At 42.9% G+C, this 26,424-nt stretch overlaps 1 protein-coding gene across 1 annotated transcript; it reads right to left on the reverse strand.

The window, feature by feature from the left end:
* Positions 1-11,748: 11,748 nt before the first annotated feature.
* On the reverse strand, positions 11,749-20,721 carry LOC105051000 (uncharacterized). The gene is made up of 13 exons (XM_010931247.4): positions 20,276-20,721; positions 15,175-15,312; positions 14,922-15,003; positions 14,739-14,815; positions 14,180-14,286; positions 13,633-13,744; positions 13,224-13,340; positions 13,047-13,138; positions 12,892-12,958; positions 12,731-12,809; positions 12,524-12,615; positions 12,221-12,364; positions 11,749-12,105 (listed from the first exon to the last, which is right to left on the reverse strand). Exons 1-13 carry the CDS (start codon positions 20,516-20,518, stop codon positions 12,085-12,087), a joined length of 1,371 nt encoding a protein of 456 aa, XP_010929549.1. The 5' UTR covers positions 20,519-20,721; the 3' UTR covers positions 11,749-12,084.
* Between the last annotated feature and the right edge of the window lie 5,703 nt (positions 20,722-26,424).

Consider the following 26,424-nt stretch of genomic DNA (forward strand, 5'->3'; position numbering starts at 1 on the left):
TAGTTTTGAGAGAAAGTAAATCATGAGACTATGAAGAGGAGCATCGAATGCATCCTATCATTCCAATGGCACATGATCGAACAATGCCCATCGAGAAGCCATTGCACCTGAATCAGCCCAAGTACTACCATCTTCACAACTGGCATCAGTGGTCTCTAATTAATAATTTAACGGCCTCATCCAATAGGTACAAGCCTTGTTTGCAGCTATGTGAGGGATGCAACAAACTGCCATACCTCAACCCACCCTAAAAGCCCCATATCGGGATCAAGCGAGACCGACAACGCAGCACTCACCCCTTCATGGTTCGAGGTTGGGACATAGCCGATCTGCAAGCCCCATCTGAGAATGTAGGCGCTCATCGAACCTACAGTTAGGGAGGAATTCCACCCCAGACAACCTTTCTCCCCAGCACGAGAACCTTATATAGCTCGAGATATAGAGGTGGAGAGGAGATTCCAGCTATGGATTAAAGCATTGCAAGGCTGGACTCAACAACAAGGTATAGAGCTCGACTTCAATACCAATGCTCCATTTACTAGATGGATCATGGATGAACCCCTTCTAGCATAGTTTAAGATGCCACAATTAGAACCATATGATGGGACCTTAGATCCCATCAACCACTTGGAGAGCTTCAAGACTTTAATGATCCTTCATAGAGAAACTGACGTGACCCTTTGTCGAGCATTTCTAGCGACCTTAAGAAAGACTGTTCAATATTGGTATTCAAGCCTTCAACCCAGCTCAATTGGTTCTTTTAAGTAGTTTGGCCGGTTGTTTGCAATCTACTTCATCAGTAGTCATCGATAGTACCATAGCTCGAACTTGCTCATCAGCATCATATAATAGAAAGGCAAGTCCCTTCGAGACTACATCAACCACTTTAATATTATCATTTTAGAGGTGCATGATCTGAACTAGTCAGTGGCCATGACCATGCTAAAAATTGGGTTGCTTAAGAATAACTTCCTCTTCTCGCTCGAGAAAAGGTACCTCAAAGATTTCATCAAAATATTGGAGAGGACAGAGAAGTATGCAAATATAAAAGAGGCATGGGCTCAATACAGAGAGAACCAGGCTAGCAACCCCCAGCAAAACAAAGGGGACAAACAAAAGAGCAAGAAGCCCAAGTGAAAAAGTTGACACAATGATAGAAAGTCTCAATGGTCTCATACACCTCCCCATGACTGGTCCAGGTCTCCGACCAGACAATGTCGGTCTAGGTCTCCACTTTGGAGGATTAATAATTACACATACCTCGACACACCCTGAGCTCGAATATTAATGGAGATATAGCATCAGGAGACCTTCCGAGGCTGAAGAGGATGACAGCTCCTCCTCATGCATGGAATGCAAGAAAGTACTATTGGTACCATCAAAACCATGGCCACAACACAGAAGAGTGCCTGCAACTCAGAGATGAGATTGAAGCACTCATCAGAAGGGAGTGACTGTGGTAGTATGTTGAGAAGAAGTCGAATCGAGAAGAAGTTAGGCCCAAACCACCTTGTGTGAAGGTCTCTTGAAAGATAGGCAGGTGGTGAGAGTGATCCACACCATCTCTTGGGGATAGGTCGGCAGCTCCACCTTAGGGTTGAGCTAAGTTGAAGAGGAGTAGAAGAAGAGGAGGGTCGAAGGCAAAATCACTTTCTTCGATGCCGACTTGGAAGGGATAAAATGCCTTCAATATGATCCGATTGTCATCACTTAAATATCTCAAGTAATGATGTGCACCATATTCTAATTGATACTGAAAGTTTTGCAAACATTTTGTTTTACAATGTATCTATAAGAATGAGCTTGCCTTATAACCAATTGAGGAGAATATATTCTCCTTTGATTGGTTTTTCTAGTAATACCATGCCAGTAGAAGTGGTTATCTTCCTATCTATAATGGTAGGATGGGCTCAAGGTATTCAACCATCTGAGTCAATTTTTTGGTTGTAAAAATTTTATCAACTTATAATGCTATCCTAGGTCGATCAGGATTAAATATTCTTTAAGCAATAGTATCAACTTATCACTTATTGACAAAGTTTCCTACTTCTCATGGGGTCGGAGAGGTTTGAGGAGACCAACAGTTAGCTAAGAGATGCTATATGGCCACTCTACGTGGTAAGGTACTCATGGAGCTCCAGTCCTTGGAAGAGCTTAATGTCCAAAATGAATTGACATAGCAAAGGAGTCAGCCTGTAGAAGACTTCATCCTAATCATGGTAGAGTCTAACCTGACTAGAGTAGTCTAGGTCGGTTCTAACCTAAGCAATGAACATCGGTAGCACCTCATCTCGTTCCTCCGATCTAATGAAGATATCTTTGTCTAGTCGACTTCAGATATCTCGGATATAAATCCAGAGGTCATCATCCATCTCCTGAATGTGGATCCAAAGCATCATCTTATCAGGCAGAAGAAGAGAAGCTTCGCATCGGAGTGATAGAAGGCCATAGAATAAGAAGTCAACAAGCTTCTAAAGGTTGGTTTCATCTGGAAGGTTCACTACTTCGAATGGCTGGCCAACATGGTGTTGATCAAGAAGACTAATAGAAAGTGTCACATGTGTGTCGACTATACTGACCTCGATAAGATGTGTTCTAAGGATTATTATTCGCTGTATCGGATCGATCAGTTGATAGACGCTATATCGAATCACAACTCTTCTCTTTTATGGATGCCTTCTTTGGCTATAACCAAATCCGCATAGCTCCCAAGGATGAAGAAAGAATAGCTTTTATTACTGACAAGAGTCTTTATTGTTACAAGATTATATCATTTGGCCTAAAAAATATGGGAGTAATTTATCAAAGTCTCATCAATAAGTTGTTTAAAGAGCAGATCGGGCCAAATATGAAGATGTGCATGGATGACATGCTCATCAAAAGTAGGGCTACTGAGCATCACATCACCAACTCAAAGAGACATTCACAATATTGCTGTGCTTCCATATAAAGCTCAATCTAAATAAGTGTGCCTTTGGAGTTACTTTCAGCAAATTTCTTAATTTTATGGTGTTGTAGCCTGGGATTGAAGCCAATCCAAAAAGCTCCAGGACATGAAGCTATCAAGGGTGATTAGGAGATATAGCATCATATGGGAAGAATCATGGCTCTTAGCAAATTCCACTCAAGGACAGCTTAGAAGAGTCTACCCTTCTTTAAAGCTCTTAAGCGTACAAAGGACTTTTAATGGATGGAAAAATTTTAAGCAATGTTTGATAAGATAAAGAGGTACCTCAGCTCCCCACCTCTCCTTACGAAGCTAGAACCTGATGAGGTCCTATACTTGTACTTTGTGGCTCTCCCCAAATAGTTAGTTTGGTACTCATTTTATAAGATGGTACACTTCAAAGGTCCAATATTACGTGAGGCGAGTCCTCCATGACATGGAAACTAGGTACACCAGGCTAGAAAAAGTGATGTACATGCTTATAATTTCAACAAAGAGGCTACATCCATATTTTTAAGCTCATATAGTTACTGTCCTCACCGACCAGCCTATTAGGAGAACCGACCTCATACCTTGGGTCGGCTAGTGAAATGGGCCATCGAGTTGGGAGAGTTTGATATAAAATACCTCCTCCGACCATCCATTAAAACTCAGGTCCCAGCAGATTTTATTCTAGAATGCACTATCCCTGAAGAGAAACCCACATCAGAACCCAAGGCTCGAAAACCTAAGGAATGCAGGACCCTTTATGTAGATGGCTCTTCTAACACAATAGGTTCTAGAGCTGGGTTGATCCTTACCAGCCCAGAAGGAGTGGTTGCCAATATGCCCTATGTTTTGGATTTAAAGTCTTGAATAATAAGGCTGAATACGAAGCCTCGATAGTCAAATATAAGATCACTAAGGAGTTAAAAATTTGGCACCTAAGGATTTATAGTGATTCACAGCTTATCATTGATCAAGTGTAAGGTGAATATAATGCATGGGAGCCTAGCATGATCAAATACCTATAAAAGGTAAAGGACCTCGTATTTGACTTCGCATCCCTAAATATTCAACAGATTTCATGATAAAAAAATTCTAGAGCCAATCTATCAAAACTCACTATCCAAGGAGATGCCGACCTCAGGAGGAGCTCATACTTGGAAATGCTAAAGAGTCTAAGCATCGAGAAAGTCCCAATAATGCAAACCAATCACAAACTAAGTTGGATGGATTCAATCATCCAGTTCTTGAAGGATGGAACCCTATCTGTAGATCATGAAGAGGTTAGGAGGGTGAGGCACCAGGCACCAAGCACCTCAATACCTATTGTATGAAGGAAAGTTGTATAAGAGGTCTTATTCGCTACCGCTGCTTCGATGTCTCCATCTAATAGAGGCAGACTATACTCTTTGGGAGATTCATGAAGGTATTTGTAGTAATCACTTGGAGGGTAGAGTCTTTTCTTATAAAATACTACGATAAGATTATTTTTAGCCAACCATGCAGCAGGACATAGCCAACCTAGTATGAAGATGTTACCAGTGCCAGAGGAATGCCAGCATCCAATGTCGGCCTTCAACTCCTTTGGCACCGATCACAACACCTTGGGCCTTCGCTCAATGGGGGATGGATATCCTTGAATCATTTTCAATTGCTACTACATAGAAAAAGTTCATGCATATCACAATTGACTACTTTATAAAGTAGGTAGAAGTAAAGACATTGACATATATCACTAAAGCCAAAGTTCGAGACTTTATGTGAAAATTCATTATTTATCGATTTGGCCTACCACGAACTATTATCACGAAAAATGGACGTCAGTTTGATAATGCTAAGTTATGAAAATTTGCAGAGAGCCAGGGATCGCACATCACATAATAACAAGGCTGAGGTGACTAACCAAACTTTGTTACAAGGATTGAAGGCAAGATTGGACTCAGCTAAAGGACTATGGGTCGAAGAGCTCTACAACATACTCTGAGCCCACCAAACGATACAATGGATCTCTATCGCAGAACACTATTTAATCTAGCCTTCAGGACCAAGGCTGTGACACCACTTGAGGTTGGCCTACCCTCGCTCAAGGTAGAGTAGTTTAATGAAGAAAACAACCCGAGTGACCTGAGGGTGAACTTGAACTTGCTAGAAGAGATAAGAGAGTGAGCTTAACTTTAGATGGTGGCTTACCAGTGAAAAGTAGCTTGATACTACAACTCAAGAATTAGAAGAAAAGCATTATAAGCAGGAGACATCATCCTGCAAAAAGCTGAAGTGTTTCGTCTATCCAAATAAAAAAAAACTATCTCCAAATTGGGAAGGCCCATACCACATCAATAAGGTAGAGTGCTCTGGAGCATACTTATTTTGCCGATTAGATGAAGCATTGGTTCTTCAAACATGAACTGTCAAAAATTTATAAATTTATTGTCCCTAATATAAATTTTATTTAAAAATAATAAAGACCTATTTTTTACATATTGAGAATGTCTTCCCTGAATTTTTAATCATGAATAAAGACAATAGACACTCCTCATCCTCGAACGAGTTGAGCGGAGACCAGTGATGAGGCCAATAGGTGCTCCTCATCTCCCAATGAGTCAAACAGAGGTTAGTGATGGGGCTAACTCCTCATCCTCAGACAAGTCAAGCAGAGGCTCGCGATAAGACTAATAGATGCTCCTCATCCCCGGACAAGTCGAGTGAAAACTAGCAATGGGGTAATGGGCACTCCTCATCCTTAGATGGAGCGAAGGACAGCAATGAGGCCAACAAGAGCTCCTCATTCCCAGATGAGTCATGCAAAAGCCAATGATGGGGTTAATGGGTTACTCCTCATCTTCGAACAAGTTGAGTGGAGACCAACAACAAGGCCAACGGACACTTCTCATCCCCAGATGAGTCGAGCAGAGGCCAGTGACGAGGCCAATGGATACTCTTCATCCTCATATGAGTGGAACAAAGGTCAGCGATGAAGCCAACGGATGCTCTTCATCCTCGAACGAGTCGAGCAGAGGTCAGCAATGGAGCCAACGGGTGCTCTTCATCCTCGGATAAGCATACTTTATCCCTGGACAAACTATACAAATGTCCAAAGATAGGATGACTCCCACTCCAAGATCCGATCCACATGACTATGGAAAATGCCAAGAAAAAATAATGGAACATCGATAGCATGCATTGAGGATGAGATTGGTGAAGTATTTGTATTAGAGATGAAAGATTTATAGTGGGGGAATCGACCCATTACAGTCTATCCAATAGATGCTAAAGAATACAAAAAGGGTTTGACCACAAAATATTGCTCGATCAGAGCCGAGTTTAAATATAAAAAATAAAACATACAAATTAAGTTCTAGGTATCGTTAGGAGCATCCGACTTCTCAGGCTCCAGCATCACAATCACATGAGGATGCTGGGGGTAGCTGCATCTTCAGTCGATCCAACCTCGACACGATCTGACCCAGCTCCTTCCTCGGCTCCTACATTCTCATTCAGAATGATCTCGGCTCCAGCTCCTCCACCTTCCCCATCAGCATCCAACAAGACAAGGTGATGTTACGAAAGAGGTCTTATACTTTTGCCCTACAGTCCACTAGTCCCTGCAAGTAAGAGTTAGTGGTGAACTCCAACTTGATCATCGTGAACTCCTCTAAAGAGTGAAAATCCTCGACCGCCACAATCCTCTTAGCCTCTAGCTTCTTTTCTCATTGACTTACTATGGCGTGCAAACCCTCTGTCAGATGAGCCTCAGCCTCCAGCGATTTAACCTTAGCCTTCAAGGACTGAACTTTCTTGTTGATTGCTGCTTTTAATGCCAAGGCTTCATTTGTTTTCTTTGCAACCTGAGCAACTTGGGCCTCGGATTGAGTAGCTCGAGCCTTAGCCTCCTTCCAAACCTGCCGAGCTTCCTTCAAAATACCCATGAAGTGATCCATGTGGTTGATGAGCTGAGGGAGAGATAGAATCAAAAAAAAGAGAGAGGAAGGGAAGAGCTTCTTCAAAATTATTTGAAGGAGAGAATTGTAGGAGTCTTTGATGTGGTACCTAGGGTCTTCCATGTTGATGGCCTCGAAATGGGCCAGAAGAATCACAACCTAGAGGACTTTGCGGGTGACCCAGTTGTTTGCGAGACCTAACTGATAATCTTGGGCCCCTTGCTCGAGATGAACAGAAGGCTTTTTAAAATAAAAGCATGGGGTCAGCTAGTCATGGAGAGAAGTGCACAGACATCCGAGGTGTGATCGAACCTCAAAGAGATGAAGACATAAAGGAAGGTGGAATTGGCTCCCTAAGGGTGACCAACTCGAGTGGAGACACAACTTGGACTCCAGATGCGGCCTCCTTCATCAGGGTCGGACCCTGTGCCAACATCTGAGAAGTGTCGACGACAGGTCAGACAAGGACAGCTTCAACTCCGCACCACTTGAGAGCAGGAGTCCCGCCCAAAGACTTCTTCCTCTTGGCGATGTGATGCAAGGCTTCGATTTTCTCAGGCTTCATATCTGAAAAATGAGAGTCAGTCCAAAGCAACCAAAGTAAAGTACACAACAAAAATTGACTTACCAAAGTAAAGTACACAACAAAAATTGACTTACTCTAAGGATTGATCGGGCTCAACCTGATCTTAGACAATGTCTCCTTGAATAGGAGTTTATGAAGAGGAAGAGCAGCATAACTGAAGACAAGCTTCAAAGCCTCCTCCTCGGTGTCTGATAGTATCAAAGCCTTATTTGACAATCTCCAAGGTCTACCCACCATGAAGTGCCAAAGTCTCATGGTTGCTCGGGCGAAACAAAAAAATAGCGCTCCTTCCAACTGTAGATCGAGGAAAAAGTACCTTGGAAGAGGCATCACCTCATCCAAGGAGAGATGTACCACCATTCGATCTCCTTAGGATATTTCTTAAATGAAAAAGATGTCTAGAAGAGGTAGATGGTCGGTTTAGCCCTGAGGAAAAGGCAATGAGCAATGAAACCTACTATTAGGTTTAAGAGTTCAGCGCCATACTACAAGGGGAAATCTCAAAGGTCCTAAGGAGTTCTACAATGAAGAATGAAGGGATAGTCTGAGGTCGGCTTTTAAAGACTCTTCGTAGAGTCTGACTTAACCTCGAGAGGATAAGGCTATCTGATGCTCGGGACCAACAACCTCTAACTTAAATTCTAGAGGGATTTGGTATTGAAGATGGAGAACCTCCAGGTCCTCGCAAGTGAGGATGGAGGCTACTTGAAAGGGCCGAAGTTGCACACACCCTCGACTTCGGAGCTTTCCTCATCGATTGGGTTATGACCAGAAGATCAAGTGCTAGGGGATGAGCCCAACGCATTGATCCTTGGCAAAATTCAAAGAAAAGAAGGAGAAGCAAGAAAACCTAACCTAAGGATGATCGAGCAAGCCAAGGATTGGAGCTTGGAAGTCAGAATTTGAGCTCAGCCATAGCCGAGGTTGACTACAGTTACAGACAGCAATGTCGGAGGCTGTCGAAAATTGCCTAAGGGCTTCGCTCCACTCCCAAAAAAGTGAAACAGTAAAAAATTCGAGAAAGTGACTGGCTATTTATAGGAGCTCAAACGACTCTAATTTGGTGGCGATTCATCCAGCCACCATTGATGATCGCTAGGTGGCGACACGAGGTTGGGCACAATTGAGCTCATATGGATCCACAACCTCAATGGTGTAGATTAACATATCAGAATATAATCACTGGTGCTAATCTTTGACACATGTCTCAATCTCTACGAGCGTCCGAGCCCCGCTAACAAAGGATCCTACTTGATAATCTCAGTTTCAAGTTTTGTACTCTCTTCAATCGACCTTGATTCAAGCTCAGGCTTGAGAGTGGGGGGCATTTGTTGTGGACACCACCTCGACCTTGGTCAACTAAGTTCTCGACTACAACTAAGGTCTCGGGGGATTTGATCCTTGGTTAATGAAAAGGCTACAAGAGGCCGGCTATAGCCGATCTGGAGGAGTTGAACATTAAAACCTAGATCAACTAATTTAACTCAGTAAGGTTTTAATTCTGAAAAGACGAGACTCGAACCTCGATCGTGCCTGAGGTCAGTAAAGGTCGGCCTTGGCTGACCTAAGGAAGATCTCTCAAATAAGGCAGTAGTCTCAATAAAAAAGGAATCCATTCCCCTCGCAATTGTGGAAAGACCAGATAAGGAAAAAAATTATTAAGATGGAATCCTGCTCCAGATGGCAATTAATCACTGGCTCTGTATCGCAAATATGAAAATAATCACTGCCAACATGACCTGCACATGATATTCGGGGAGCGGCTAATTTCTCCAGTTTGTACGACTCTTACTTTCCCTTTATAAATAGAGAGAGAGCAGGGACCCAGATAACCTTTCGAAAGGCCTCTACATGCTCCACTCTCTCTCGCTGTTTTACATTGACTTGAGCATCGAAGGATCTCCACCGAAAATCTTTCGATCAAAGACTTTTTGCATATCTCACCCCAATCTCTGGAGTCATTTGCTATATTGTCTCGTCTCTAGCTCAGGATCAGTCTTGCTCATCTCGACCAAAGAGTCTTCAACTGAGGAGATCTCCACTCCTCTATTTGTCAAGATTGACTCTGACCTCAGGTTTGGGATTTGGCAGCAATAGTTATATTTTCCAATGTGTTTGAATCATGATTGAAATTGGAATGGTGTTTGAATACTAAATGAGAGTCCAGATTGGATTTTAGAGAATTGGGATATTCCTATTCTTCCTTAAAATCAGATTGGGGATGAGACTCCTCCCAAACAAAATTTTTAGAATAAAAATCACTCATTTCTTTTTCCATTCCAAGCCCAACTCTTTCCAACCAAACATTCTTTTAATTTTTTTATTTGTTCATCAACTTTGATTGGATTGATGGATTTCTTTCTCGTTCATTACTTCATCCTAACTTGAACTTATGGTGATATGAGTGCTATGAACTCTCGTATTGATAAAAGACAAAGCAGTCAAAATTGCAAACTTAACAATGCTGCATACAAGCATGCTTTTTCCATGGCCCAATTTTTGCGGCCCTTCCCATGCGTGCGAGGTGAGCCATGTATGGTGAACTTCTGCAGCTCTTCTATAAGGTGCTACATGATCTCGTGCCCGGCAAAAAAGCGCAGCCCCATGACCGATCGTAAAAGCTCATCTATCGCACCTTAGATGCGCAAAATATTATATTCAACATCCGATGTACTAGGCTACTAGCTCAATGATACAGCCACATAGATATTGAGCATTTTTTGTCTCCTTTTCAGTTTTATCACCCACATTCTATGTCACTATTTAGAGGTAGCAGTGGTTGTTTCTGAGAAGCATCACTACCGGTAGGAGACAGTAAGGCACAGATCGATAGGATTGGAGAAAATTGTCAACATCGATGAGGCGAGTGCGATAACTGACTGCATCGCTGCCAAGGGCGGGGGAGTCATTGGTGACAGATTGGAACCATGTGGGATCTTCTTTGAGGAAGATGGTGGCGCGGGTGCCGCCAGCATTGAAGGCGGACCACATGAAGGAATTGTGGCAGAGGCTAAAGATGAGAAGTTACAAGTGGGCATGACCATCGAGGGCATCGAAGGAGATGTAAATCTGTGTGCGGCACTGCTGGGGAATGACACTGGTGGTGGCGTAATGGAGGAGTGCTACCATGCGCGAGCTGCGCGAGCTCCATTGAATGGGAGGAGAAGGTGGAGGAGCAAAGAAGGGCACGGTTGTCGGCACGGACAAAACTGGAGATGAGGAGGGCATATCCACCACTAGCACTGCTGTGGAGGTTTTATGGTTGGCGTGCTTGGAGATGACATAGGGCTGGCAATGGTTCTTGGAGAGGTTCGATCTTGAGGATATTGTGGAGGTGGACAGAGTTGAATCCATCGGGGGGCCATGATTATAAGAGGGTGCACGTCGACTACAGTGGAGGTGTGGTGGGGGTGGGGGTTTTGGGTGGTATCTTTCATGCAAAGATTGATGTTCTTTTACAATATTGATTATTTGATCGCATCCTGCACAGATCTCAAAATATTTTAAAATTATTCATCCGTTTAGCTACATAAATTTCAAAGCAATTATTGGACAATCCAACGATAGATCCATGTGAAGGAAGGAATATTCTTTTTCCATGCGAAAGATATGGTGAAGAGAAATTAGGATTGGAGGACAAGAGGCAAGAGCTTGGAAAAAAAGGAAGTCAACATGGCGGAAAGAATTGGTGCTCAGTACTGCTGAGTTGGTCCAAAAAATATAATCTCTAAATACGGTTACCATAGAAATTGAAGAAATTATATTCTGTCCAGTATAGCTATTCAGCATGCAAATTAGCCAATCATCTAAACGAGCACATCATGAATATAGCCCACAAAAATGAGCTGAGATGATTGTTATGATGCACAGTTATGTGACGTATGCAGTGCAGACTATAATTTCTCCATAATAATTGCATGCAGAGTATAATTTCTCCCTGATGGCATTCCGCCGTAGCGGGCTCCCACAGCTTGTTCGTTCTCTTTATTATTTTATAGACTATCAGGTTATCAAATGAGCAGGCGGACAAGAACATGGTAAGCACGCCTTCAATAAAAGCTCAGTTACTTCCACCAAAAAAAAAAAAAAAGTAGAAGTTCAGTTACATTAATACAACGTTCAAAAATATACCGTAGTTCAAAAATATACCGTACATTGGAATTAGCGAATGGGCAGAAGCAAATGCTACGGTGCCATTACTTTAGGTACGCGGCTCAGTGCTTCATTCTTTGCTGACCATTATTATGGACGGCCCTCGCCAGCCAAATCCAGTCTTTCGGAAACAGAGAGTATACCACACAGTGGTAGGATAATATATTAACATAAATTCTAGTTGCCATGAAAGGGATACATTACAAACTTTATTTGCATACAACATTCCAGCTACCACTCTATGGGCTCAAAAGAGCAATGCCCGGGTAAATAAGGCCTTGCAGCGGAACAGCAATCCCTGCGGCATAATTACCAATTCCCCTACAATGGGCAAAGCTGAGGCCCAGGCTCTACTGATTTCATCCCTTTAGAGGTGTCATATGCAAAGATCTGCTTTGGTGAGAAAGAGTCATATGCAGCCTCCACTGGACCAATGCACCGCAAAATGCCTGATTCTCCAACCAATGTAGACATGATCAAACTCCAAGAACCTTCAACTATTCAGAGCCGAAGAAAAAGGAGTGAAAGCATTAGTGAGAAGAAGTTCCTGTTCGTTGTGATCAATAATTACAGGAGGAGTGCACCATTTCTACAGAAGTTAAGAGAACTCACAAGATTGTTCTGAGGTTCCCTCCAGTAAACACCCTGGATCAGAACCGGCAAGATGTTGCAGCCGATCAGGATGTATATCATTAATGCATGCATTCCCATCCATTCCATGGCATAGGTTGGTCGTCTAAAGCCATAGACATCAACCTGTACTTGCCAAAGAACGTAATAGATTAGGCGAGTTAAACTAAATACTTTACCAAGAGCAGAAAATAAGCAGACAGTTCCAATTTCCGCCATTGGAAATGAAAATTAATAAAAACAATCTTAATTTGATAAAAAAGAGGATTCATTTATGTATCTGACCAGGACATAAATTCCAGCAAATAGAATCCCAGCAGCACCAGCGGTGACACAAGTGTAACTCAATGAGTATAGTGCCTTGTTCATATGCAGTCCTACGCCAACAGAAGGATTTAAAAAATTTAAAACAAAGTATTATAATCCAAAAAAGAAAGAAATGAAGATCAGAGGGACATGTGACATGGAAAAAAATCAGAAGCTGCTTCATACCGAAAAAGTCCAGTGAAAAGGCCAAAGCTAAAAGAATGAATGAAGGAATCATCCACTGGAAGATTCTATACTTGTGATCCTGCAGTTTGTTCCAGAATATTAAGCTTTCATTATAAAATATTTCTGTCCATGTGAAAGAAAAACTAGAGAAATACTGATACCTCAAAGTGCACAATAACATGCCCAAATTGCAAACCAATCAAGCAGGTAACAATAGCCATAATGGAACTGCAGTGTGAACATTACATGTTGCTTTAGCTACCAGAAACCAAAAGCAAGTAGGCGAATAATATCAATAAAGAAAAATATAGCTGACCTAAGTAGCCCTTCAGGATCAAAAGGTGCCTGACACCAGGAAGGAGCATCAGGTGGAAGTGGGCCATTATCTGGTGAATTTATGCTGCATTGCTGCAGAGCAAGAAAATAAATGATGATGTTTCTCAAAGATTAAATATGGTGATGGAATGAGTTAACTAGTAGTACAAGTACAAACCTTCGTCCTTTCATAGACTGGGCGTTTATATAGATGTTGGATGCCCAGGATCTTGCGATCAATCATGCCAACAACATTGCAAGCAGGTCCGGTGTCACCCCTGACTCCACACTTCACCTGATGAAGATTATGAAATCTTAACACAAATGCTCACACCAATGCTGGATGTCTCATTAATTTTTTCAAAAAAAGTAAAATAAAAGTCAATCCGGCTACTGGTGATGTACATAATCAAGTATCAGCTAGTATTCTTTTAGGCAATAGTTGGCCTCTCGCTGCCAATAAGAAAAGCATGAATGGATGCCTTAAAACTGACAATCTTTTGGTTCTTACAGAGTTCAAAAGCAGGAAGTATTTATCAGACAGCGAAAACCAACCAACATGACACAATGCAGAATTTGGGACTTACTGAGAAGGTCTTGGGACTGGAGCCTGCCCCTGATATCTCATACTCCCAGTCTGGAACGTACAACCCATATAAGATGCCCATATAAATGGTAGTAAGAATCAAACCCACCGACCTAATTAGAAAGGAGAAGAGCAATTAGCAACGACTTTCCATAAAGTTGTTTGCATCAAAACCCAAAAACTTGTTCAAATTATTAAATAAATACATGTAAAAAGTTGATAATATGAAAACCATAAATTAATTATTTAATCTAATTTTTATCCCATACCTCTCTCTAGCTCTCTTCAATTGGTTAAACTCTCTATTGTTTCCAAATTTTTACATTATTTGACCCCATTAGAAAATTCCAACTTAGCCAAATCAACCTCAAGTCTAATGTTGTGATAGAGACGGTACATGTGCTAATGTTGTCTTAAAATAAATTATTAGCATGTATGCATATTCCATTTCTGTTTCAGTCATAAACTAACAGGAACTTCCCATTAAGAACTATAAGATGTATCAGCATTCTATGATTGACTGGCCAAACATATGCAATCACACTTACAATTGGAATCGGTATCTTCTCAGCAAGGAATATCCAGAATCTACATCATCATCACTTCTAAGCCAAATTTCACATATTGATGCCAACAGATAGGCTATTGCAATTCTCTGCAGGTAAACAGTATTTCAAGTGATTGCACATTACTGACAAGAATGATATGCTACAAAAACAAAAATCTAGTTAAGATTTCATTTTCCAATCACTAGGCCACATGCATAAGCAATGTAGATTTGTACTCACTTTTTAGCATTACAACAAGCAATAGGCATATGATAATAATTCTATACACCAGAAGGGAACATTTATCCAATAATTATCTACTATACAGGCAGCATGGATATGGCTTCTAACATCATAACTCCCAAAACCAATATATGGTCACATTGCAGAAGGTAGATATCATGTAAGCATCCCAGCGTAACTATGTAGATATAATTATATAACATGCATGTCAGACACTGCAAGGCGTGCAGCCACCAAAACATGAGTGTCATAACACATCAATATGTGTTTTTAAAAACTAATTATCCCAAAAATAATGTAAGCTTGGTAAATGGACCTGTAGTACACCCATCCATCTTATACTCGTAATATCAACTCCAAAAGTTAGACTGTGAACGCCGTGAAAATAGCCACCTGGGCAGAGAAAAGCAGAGTGTAAGAGAACTCAGAACTTCAACATTTCTTTTGAATGCAACAGACGTAACATCCATCAGAGCAGCAAACGGTACAACTTAAATACCTTGGAGAACAAGACCTAAAATGAATAGCTTCAGTGCCCGGAGTACAGCCTTCTTGGTGGCTGAAACTCTGTCGGAGACTCTCTAAACACAGTACAAATTGTAATTAGCCTTTTCTTTTATAATTCCAAGGATCATACTGTCATTATAATCCTTGCCATATCATTCTTTCTGATGATGAAAGGTATTTGCATTGCAAATGCGTTATGCTAACATGCCGATAGGGCAATCTGTTAGTTTATTTGGAAGGCTTACCTTATATGCGAGTCCCAGCGCAACTCCAACAATGAACAAAAAAAATGGCATGACAAAATCAGCGAGGGTTACACCATCCCATGGAGAATGATTTATTTCTGGAACAAATGCTCCAGCATCATCTACCAGGATCATCAGCTGCAATTGAGAAATTCATAAGGTAATCACGAGCGCTTTGTTGGAAAGAAATACATCATGTGTTTCTGTGAAACACAGATCAGTCAGAATACACCGAGATCCATCATTCCTCTTGGCATTATAGTTCGACTACTTGCAGGGTCCAATTGTCTAATTGAGCATTGTAACATTAAAATTCTTAACATTTATTACATTCTTTTCCACTTTCCCGACGCAACTCCAATTAAAGTAGAACCAAAACTCTGCACTTTTTCCGCTTATTTTTATTGGAACTCTGAAAAAAATTGTCCGCTTTAACTGAAACCAAATTGTTCCCTAATATTTATTCCAGTTTAGCAGTGGGTTCGGTGCACATTATAAATGCATAAACCTGATATTCAACAAGTATGCAAAAACAAAAGTATCTGTTTAGGCTTACAGTCAAGAATTGGATGAGCACGAGTAAGCACGCTGCATAATCCTGTAAACAACTAAAGAAAGCAAGCGCTAGTAATAATAAATAACTAAATATAGCCATATGAATGCCATAATAGTGTGCAGTGCCACAATGGTTTTGACCAAGAAGAATCTCATTGCAAGGGTTAGTTCCAAGTTTTCGCTTTTCCATCCGTTTTCCGGTTTTTAGTTCTGCTCTCCACTTTTCCACAATTAACACTTTCATAGTGGATCTTACCAAAAACAGCACTGTTGTTAGATCGTTCTCTGTCCATTTTCTCTCACCGGAAACAAAAATTCCACTTTGAAAAAACCAAGCACGAAAACTTCTTCATGACATGGCTTGTCCTGGGAGAAGAGCAGCAAGTCCATCAAATTAGGCAGCTCACCTCGATAACGCAGAGAGCCGGAACGGCGAGGAGGGTCCACGAGATAGGGATAGCTGTCCTTATAAGGCCAGGTGTCACGGTGGGTCCTTTTGGCGGTGAAAAGAAAGCAATCCTCCTAAAATAAATAAAAGACCACAACTTCCGCCCCACCCATTTGAATTAAAAGAACTGGCAACTATGGGTGACAATGGGTCAGATTGGGTTTGGATGCAACTCAGAAACTAATCAAGGTGAACGCACATCGAAAAAATTTAACAACCTGAAGCCGATTTACATCAAAAATTTAGATATAAACGTGACCTCCCTATAACTTATTTATTAAACAGATAAAATCAGATTAAATATATTAAACAACTTAAATAAATTGTTAATAGATAAAATGGATTCATAAGCAGATTGGATTAAATAAGACAAAAATAAATTAAATAAATTAAATAGATCATCTAATTAATCTTCTTAAATGGATATCTAATTAATCTACTTAAAAATCGATCGTTTAAGAATCGAATTGATGGATCATAAATTGCCACACTTAACAGCAACTAGCCCCACAGCGTGCACGGGACCTACGGAAAAAAGGTAGAAGAAAGAGAAAGAAAGGGACCGCCTTGCCGTGGCAGCGGAAGTAGCGGTGCTGGTACTCCAACTCAACAAGCGAAGGACATCTAACCTACAAGTGGACTCTGACAAATTGAATCAAATACTATATATATTGGCGTATAGCTTCAGACTTGCGCCAAATCTTTTGCCCACCTAAAGAAACCGCCATTGGATTGGATAGGGACCGAACTCCAAGATCAGATATAGGATTAGAACCGTGGAGAACTCGAGGAATCCAGCTATTGCCCATTAAAAGAGCGAGAACCGAGAAGCGTACAAGAGAAGGAAATATCATGCTCTTTGCCAATTAAAAGAGGGAGAACAGGGAAGAAGTGTGGAAGGCCTGGCTCTGGGCCAACAAGTGTGTACGCAGGGACATATTTAGGAAACATGCACGGATGGGTTACTGTGTTAATTTTTTTCTTAATGAATGAAGGGCCGTGTTACTACCGAAAAAAAAAAAAAATGAAGGACCGTGTCAGCAAGCAAAGCAGGCGGGACAGCGGAAGGGGGCGCGCTGGTCCCTTTTCAAACCATCTCTGATTAATAGTAGTGGTAATAGCAATCTGAGGCGAGCAGTCAACGCATCCAAGTGATAAAAGAGATCTTAGATCTTCGTACAGAAAGATCACAGATCTCCCGGCCCCACTACAAGCGTGGAGTACTCGCTAGCTGCGGGCTCATGACCTGACAACGGGAGGGGGAGGGGGAGGGGGAGGGGGAGGGGGAGGGCGTGGGGCTGCGCGGTGGGGTGTGGCGGTAGGGGCAGCAGGGGAAGAGGGGGGGGACGTGCAAAGAAGAGCACGCAAGACACAGATAGGGTGCTCAAGGTGACGGATCGATTGATTGGTCGCAACCACTGATTTTCAGGTAAACGCGTCCCCGTAAGCGAGTTGCAAACACGGGCATCCAGCTTGAAGTTTTAAAGTAGAACCTAATAAAGGATGGTAACATTTTATAATAGGGCTGAAATCTAGCATATGATATATTTATATTTATATTTATTTTTTTAATAAATATAAATATTATTAAAATATAAAAATTTATATCAGATACAAATATAATTTAGATATTAAAAATATAAAATTAATTATAAATATAAATTAAATAATTAAATTTTTTGACTATATAATTAAAAATATTTACTAAATAAATGATAAATCAAATTCATAATATATTTATATAATTATATTTTTTAAAAATAAATATTATATAAAATTATAGATAATTTCAGATATTCGGATATGGATAGCTATCATTTATATTCATATTCATATTTTTTTTAATAGATACGAATACAAATAAAAATACTAATTGAATCATCAAATTTTTATCTATATTTAAATTAATTTAAATATAATAATAAATTAAATATTATTTATAGGGATGAGAAAAAAAATCGAATCTGAACCAATCAAATCAGTGAAATTGAACCAAATCATAGATTTAGTTTAAAATTTGATTTGATTTAGTTGATTTTTGACATATAAAAAATAAGTTTAAATTAGTTTAGATTTGCCAGTAAATAAAATCGTTCTCAAATTGAACTGGACCGACGTTATTTTGCTTAGAATATTTTTATGTTGGAGTATTAATATATTAAAAAATAATTTTAATTTTATGATGTTGTTTATCAATTTAATTTTGTGTTGATTAGTCTTAAATCATAAATGACTGACTTACTAAATTATTTATTTTTTTATAATATGTTAGATATTTTTATTTTAATTCTTAATGATGATATTTATTTAAAAATTTTATTTTATTGAGTGATAATATTTTATATCAATTTATTGATGATAATTTTATTGATGATAATTTTATACGAAAAGAAAATAAATTTTCATGAATCAAAATAAAAAATTATAATAATATAAATTTATAAATCAAATTAGATCATTTAAATCATATTGATTTGATTTAATTTTAATTTTTTATAATCTAATTTAATTTTTAAAAATATTAAATTATTTAAAATTAATTTGATTTAAATTTGAGCATGAAAACGGTCATTATGCCCAACTTTAATTATTCATATCACTTCGATCCCTATTTTATAGGATCCGAACATTCCCGAGAGAGCGGTCAGCGCCATGGTGCCCCTTCTATGCCCAGGCAGTTGCAGTCGCAGCAGTTCAATCATATCATGTCGGCATTATTAGTGTATGAGTACCATCAAAAGAAAACCTCCCTTTTATTTGTTTATGTTGATTGTGTAAAGAAACAAGGAATAAAAGGATAAAAATAAAAGAAAAGAGAAAGAAAAACTATTGAAATAGGAATATCTGAGATGACCACACATGGTGGATGCCATCATTCCCCATCCCATCCACTCTATGGTGAGCGGACAAGTGGGACGTACGTAACCAGGGATACTGCGCCGATTGCAAGTAGAGTCGGTGCGCAACAGCTACCGTCGAACGAGTGGATCCGCCAATTCTTCGGATGGCAGGTAGGAGATGGCACCAGGGACCATCCAATGTGGCAAGCCATATTGGGACGGAAAAAACCCCACTCATCGTCCATATTTAAATGGACGACGGCTTTTTAAGCATCATCAATCACGAGGTAAGCGTATCGTGTCGGCAGATAAGATATTCACCTAAATAAATTTTTGTGAGAGATGCCATATAGGACAAAGGACCCGAGGCATTTCTTTGACAGGGAAAAAAAAAAAAAAACGTAGGGTGGGAGAATTAAGAGTGGCCTTTATGAGATTATATTCAAGATACAAGGATGTTTTTATGATGTCTCAAGTTTTGGCTTCTGAGGATGTGCCCATCTATCCAGAAATTTTGATGAGGGGGAGGGCGGGACACTGAAAAATAAGACGCGGTTGGCTGAGCGGGGCGGGGGCAAGAACAATTCGCGCCCTTGCAAATTGGTCGACAGGTGGAATTTGATGCTAAAGGAGCTTAGTAAGGTATATTATCGCTGCTAATGACATGAGGTAGGCTTCATTACGTGGGTCTAGAGAGACACAAAAAAAAAAAAAAAAAAAGAAAAAAAATGGTGGGACTGGTTTAAAAATACCATCCGAACCGTGTTCTGTTTTTGGCGGCAGTGTTTTCCTTCAAAAGAATATTAGGAATTCGTGGACCCGCTAAGAATGCGATAATATCTTCAATTGTTCCTCCACAAACGGGTATAAATGATTGACTTGAGCAGAAAAAAGAAAATAAAAGTGAAAAGCGGAGAGAGAATCGTGTCCAGGAAGATAAGTTACCGGCCATCTTTTTAACGGGAAAAACGGATTATAATTTCGGAAACCAAAATCGGCCGAAAACAAAGGAGCCAAATTAAGTAAACAGCTATCCGAATTCTTATGACGTAATTGATTTTTTTATTTATGTATCTAATGAATCAAAATCTTTTCCCTAAAAAACGGAAATAGCATGAAAGGAAACTCTAGAGAAAATATTTTAAGAAGCAAAAGCAACAATAATCGCAATAAAAATGGAAAATATTGGTAAAGGAAAGCAAACAGGAACCAATGCAGACAGAAATGGATCGGACTGGAGAGTTCGTGGAAATGTTACCGCGACCGCGATTCCCCGGAAGACGTCCAGCGAGACGAGGCGCTGCTGCTTCCTGGCGGAGGAGGGGGCAGAGGCGGGGAGGACGGCCACGGTGGCGACCGTCGAGGATCTGGAGACCTTTTTGCCGGACTCGATGTCGCTCTTGTGGGGGAACCCATCGTCGCCGTCGACGACGAGGAGGTTCTTGTTGGGATCGGCGATCCCGCTATTGTCGTCCCCTTTGATGAGCTCGTACATCCCCATTAGATCCGGTAATAAGCAAGGGCAAACGTCCGATGGAGGTCCGAGGGGCGGGCCTGGTCGGGGGAGGGGTATCGAGATCCGAGGAGGAGCGCGCCCGGGTGACAATAGAGACTAAATTTTAGAGACGGGCGCGGATCCCCACCGCATTGCAACGGAGAGAGAGAAGAAATGGAGTGGGGACGGAGGGGAGGGTGGGGGTTTAAATGGTGGTGGTGGTGTTGGAGAAACACGCCCTGGGGTGGGGGGCGCTCAATCAATCCAAGAGGAGGGGCGGGGGGTGGGCGACCCCTCTCCCTTCCCTCCGCTCGGTAACCGCTTGTTTCTTTTGTTCTTGTTGTTGATGCCGTTGCAGTGCCTTGGCTATTCACCTCTCAAACCCGCCCCTCTATTTATAAAGAAAGAAGCGCAATTACCCAAAATAAATAAATAAATAAATAAAAGAAAGGAACGCACTTGTCATGCCACTGTTCCGTTCTACTTGCTGTACGTTGTCTATTTTATTTTATTTTATTCGTTTATTTATGGAAGCAGTATGTGGCCGTGATGAATGGTGGGACCCTCCAGCTAATTAGTGGGAGTTATACGATTATTATATAGAACCATAGTCCTGCAGTAATTGCCTTCTCCGGTCTTGAGTCCGGAGGGACTCGACCCAGAGTTGGGTTTGAAATTGACCTCGCTCGACTCTCATATCCAACTCTACGGAGGCTGGTACTGAAACTCAACAACTAAGCCGGCTCCTTTGAGAAATCAATGTACCCGGAGAAAGATAATTCCGTATGAACGTCGGATATTACTTAACAGCGTTTATATACAATTCTTTTTTTTTCTTTGATAACCAGGACTGAAAGGGAAGTGATGGTGGATCCACAGCTTCATATGGTTCTTGAAGGGAGGCTATATCTCAGTAGATAGATATTAGGCATGTTTACAGAGAGACCGAATATGCCATGGATTGGATGGTCATATTGGACAGTTCCTATGAACCGATACAGTGGATCTGTTTATACCATTCCATGATATTTTTTTTTTAAATTTTTTTGACTGTATTCGTATTAGACTTATATAAATGCTCTATCTCACCAAAAAAAATTATTACTAGCAAGATAATTAGAATTTGAAATTCTAATTACTATCCAAAAAGAGCAACTACTATGGAAAAATTTGTTTTCAAACATGGAAGTTGGCTATTATGGAGTTGTCGAATCAATATAGTGGATCCTAAAATTTTATGGGATAGTAATAATGGGCATGCTGAACTGGGTTGGGTGGGGCTTGCAGCTGGAGGATCGAAACACATGGTTAAAATAAAAATGCCACGAGAATGAGATCAACTTTTTAACCATAAGATCAACCAATGGCCCAAAAAATCTTAGGCATAGGTTTGGGTCTCGTAATAGAACTCTATTTAAGTGTATGGATGCTTTGTGAGAAAAAATTATAGCTTCATCTTGCTACTTTAAACAATTAGCACTCATACTCCTTTGAGTTTAAAAAAAAATTAATTGGATATTTTAAGCTAGCATAGTGATCCAATGCGAATGATCTTAAGGAATGGTGTTACATATAAAGGACTAAAATACCACACATTGATTGGACTTGCAAAGAGAGTGAGACTCTACTATAATATACCAAGGAAGGCAAAGGAAAAAGGACTATAAATTGGTGATGGTGTGGCTCCACCTAATTGGTGGTGCTGGCTTTGACTTATATGCGTGAGGAATCGAGCATGAATCTGACACATTCCTTGCATTGTCGGGGTCTCTGTTGTAGTAGATACATACCAAGCCTTCATAGTGCATGAGATCTGTTGGGATATACCGACCGGACCCCCTCACGTCGACTCATCGTCGGGTCTACATGACCGACGCCTGACTCTACCGACCGACACCAGCCATCGCCGACCAATCGAATATACGTCGGTCGGACAGACCTTCTTCGCTCTCGATCAGCCGAACTATGGAGCCCGATGTCCGACTCCCACAATGCGCCCGACGGACTGTTGGAGGGTTCCCGGGCTCCCGCCCGACGCCCCTCAACCAGCCGCCGACCTATAGTCGGTCGGCTCCTCCAAATACCGTACGACTGCTGGAGGCTGCCAGTCCTGACACCGGCATGCGGCACAGCCGCCTTGGGGCATTATCCCACCTAAGGCATGGGTCAACCCTAGTGATTTGACAGTCCCACGGCGATTTGACAACCTCACGGTGGCTCTGACAATCCTCGACGATTTGACAATTCTTCCATTGTCTGCGCCATTAATGACGGCGCCATACCGCGCTCCATTATATATATCGGGGAAGGCAACAGTGCTGGGAGGTCTTTTCGAACCCCCTGAATCCCTCCTCCTCTCTCTCTCTCACCCTCTCTCGTTGAGTTCCTTAATTCTAGTCTACTGTTGCCTAGTCTCCTCTCTGACTTGACCGTCGGAGGGTCCCCGTCGGAGTCACCTCCGGTCAGTGCGGACTTCTTTTGCAGGCGCTCGTTCCCGGCGACCAGGCGACGAGGAGATTGGCCGCAACAGATTTGGCACGCCAGGTAGGGGGGCGGTATCGACAGCACCAGAGATTCTAACCCCCACGGAACTCGAAACATCTCCTGAGATGACAAGAACAAGAGCTCAACGGTCGAGGATCACCGGATCGGCGAGGCGCTCTTCCCGTCGGGAAGAGGCCTCTCCTCCACCCTCCATGGCGGAACCTAGCTCTCCGCATCTCGCGATGACCACGGAGGCACAGATCGCGGTGATCGTGCGGCAGATGATCGTGCTGACAGACGCGGTCAAGAGCCTTCAACAGCAACCGATCCGGTTGCCGCCCTCGCCGGCGGAGCAACCGGCGGCACGTCCGGTGCCCTCCAGGAGCAGCCGCCGAAACCCGCATCGGTCTCCGTCACCTCCACGGGAGCACCTGCCACAGCACTCCTACCAAGAGGAGGGGCGGCCGCAGCGCGACACCCATCAGTCTCGATGGCCATCTCCCTCCCAGCTGGAGCGAGCGAGGAAGGAGAAGCGACTGTGAACACCGTCCGCCTCTCCCTCGGACTCCACCCCCGGGGTCTCTCAGCACCGATGGATCGACAACTACGAATGCAAGTTCGAAGAAATCGACCGTCGGCTTGCCCAGCTGCAGGTGGACGGACAGAAGTCCTCGAACGACATTGACTTCCAGACCACCCAACCTCTCTCCCAACTCATCCTCGACGAACCGATCCCCAATCGGTTCAAGATGCCACACGTGGAGCCTTACGACAGCTCCACCGACCCGATCGATCATTTGGAGAGCTACAAAGCTCTCATGACGATTCAAGGGGCAACCGACACTCTTCTTTGCATCGGCTTCCCCGCCACGCTCCGCAAAGCCGTCAGGGCCTGATACTCCGATCTTCGATCAGGGAGTATCCACTCCTTTGGACAGCTCGAGCACTCTTTCGTGGCCCACTTCAGCACCAGCCGGAAGCCACCACGAACCTCGGACAGCCTTTTTTCCCTCAAACAAGGAGAAAACGAGATGCTCCGATACTTCGTGATGCGATTCAACGCGGCCACGCTTGAGGTCTGGGACCTCAATGAAGACATGGCCATTTCGGCTATGAAGCGGGGGCTGAGGGCATCCCGATTTACTTACTCCTTGGACAAGACCCTCCCCCGGACGTACGCCGAACTGCTGGAGCATGCGTACAAGTACATGCGTGCAGACGAAGGAGCTTTTAATCGGTGCCTGACCGAGTCCAAGGGCCCGAAGGAGAAGCGGAGGAAGGGTCGGGACCCTGCCAAGCCTAGCGGGCCCCCGACCGATGGTCGGGTCTCACCCCCGCGACGGAACCAGAGGTCCCCCCGACGGTGGAGTCCAAGGCCGACACGGCCCAGGTATGACTCCTACACTCCTCTCTCTGCTCCTCGTGCGCAGATTTTGATGGAGATCGAAGGGGAGGAATATCTGCGACGGCCTCCGCCTTTGAAGGCAAAGGGCCTCGACCGACGGAAGTACTGCCATTTCCATCGGGGCCACGGTCACAATACCGAGCAATGCATCCAACTTAAGGATGAGATCGAAGCCCTCATACGCTGGAGATATCTCGATAAATTTCGGAGAAATCCGCCGACTCACCCCGTTGCCGATCGACGACCCCAACCGACTGAAGAAGCGACGACTAATCAGCCTACAGCCGGGGTCATCAATATGATTTCCAAATGACTGGGCTCGGGGACGTCTGCTAGAGGGGAACCAACGAAGAAGCTGTGCCCAGACGATATAATTACTTTTACAGATGAAGATGTTTGGGGTATCCAAACCCCTCATAATGATGCTGTTGTTATCTTGGCAACAATAGTCAATTATGATGTAAAAAGAATCTTTGTAAATAATGGAAGTTCAACGAACATTTTATTTTACTCGACCTTCTCCCGGATGTGACTGTCAGTCGACCGACTCAAGAAAGTCTCTACGCCCCTGATAGGCTTTGCTGGAGATGCTGTCACGGTGGAAGGCAAAGTTACTTTGCCCGTGATGGCTGGAATCGAACCACGATAAAGTACAGTCCATTTGACTTTCACGGTCGTCCAAGTGCCGTTGGCCTACAATGCCATACTCGGAAAGCCTGGACTAAACGCCCTCAGGGTGATAGTTTCGACGTATCATCTCCTGGTTCGATTTCCGACCAAAAATGAAGTCGGAGAGATGCACGGGGATCAACAGCTCACTCGCCGATGCTTCCAGATCTCCGCTCAAAGCGAGGAGTTGAAGGGCTCCCTAACGATCGACAAGTTGGACCAACGGGAGGAGGATGAACGGGGTGAACCGGCCGAACAGCTCGTTCCCATCCCGATAGCGGAGAATCCCGACCGAAAGGTATGGGTTAGGTCTCAATTACCTGACCCCGAGTGATGACAGTTGGCGGAACTACTAAAGGCCAATGCCGACATATTCGCCTGGTCGGCGGCGAATATGTCGGGTATCCCCCCAGAGACAATGACACACCGACTCAACATCGACCCAGCGATGAGGCTGGTGAGGCAGAAGAAAAGGTCTTTTGCTCCTGAAAGACAGAAGGCCATCGACGAAGAGGTGAACAAGCTACTCGAGGCAGGCTTCATCAGAGAAACTACATACCCCGATTGGCTTGCCAACGTTGTCATGGTCAAGAAGGCCAACGGGAGTTGGAGGATTTGCATCGACTACACCGACCTAAACCGCACCTGCCCGAAGGATAGTTTCCCACTCCCAAAGATTGACCAGCTGGTAGACACGACGTCCGGCCACCGACTGCTCAGCTTCATGGATGCTTTCGTCGGATACAACCAGATCTGGATGGTGCCTGAAGACGAGGAGCACACCGCCTTCGTGACCGCAAAGGGCCTCTACTGCTACAGGGTAATGCCCTTCGGACTGAAGAACACCGGAGCTACCTACCAGCGACTCGTCAATAAGATCTTCAAAGGCCAGATCGGGCGCAACATGGAAGTGTATGTGGATGATATACTGGTAAAGAGTGCGCAGACTACAGATCACGTTCGAGATCTCGAAGAAACTTTTTGCACTCTACGACGACACCGGATGAAGCTGAATCCGACTAAGTGCACCTTTGGAGTGACCTCGGGGAAGTTCCTCGGATTTCTCATTTCGCAACGAGGAATCGAGGCCAATCCTGAGAAAATCAAAGCAATCATCGACATGCGCCACCCGATCACCAAGAAGGAGGTCCAGCAGCTGAACGAAAAAATCATCACCTTTAGCCGGTTCATCTCTCGGTCGGCTGAAAGATGCCTCCCGTTCTTCAAAATCCTGAGGCAGGTGAAAGGCTTCTCTTGGTCGGATGAGTGCCAACGGGCCTTCGAGGACCTGAAAAGGTACCTGGCTTCCCCGCCATTGTTTGTGAAGCCGGAAGCCGGGGAGATGCTGTACCTC

This window comes from Elaeis guineensis, chromosome 9, assembly GCF_000442705.2.
Source record: "Elaeis guineensis isolate ETL-2024a chromosome 9, EG11, whole genome shotgun sequence".
NCBI lineage: Eukaryota > Viridiplantae > Streptophyta > Magnoliopsida > Arecales > Arecaceae > Elaeis > Elaeis guineensis.

What these genes read in the sequence shown, in the direction of transcription:
- LOC105051000 (XM_010931247.4), bottom strand. Translation starts at nt 20,518, where the DNA reads ATGGGGATGTACGAGCTCATCAAAGGGGACGACAATAGCGGGATCGCC. An exon ending in GATGGATGGGTGTACTACAG is followed by an intron (nt 14,287 to 14,738) that starts GTCCATTTACCA and finishes GTTTACCTGCAG; the next exon opens with AGAATTGCAATAGCCTATCT. An exon ending in GGGAACCTCAGAACAATCTT is followed by an intron (nt 12,106 to 12,220) that starts GTGAGTTCTCTT and finishes GGCTCTGAATAG; the next exon opens with TTGAAGGTTCTTGGAGTTTG.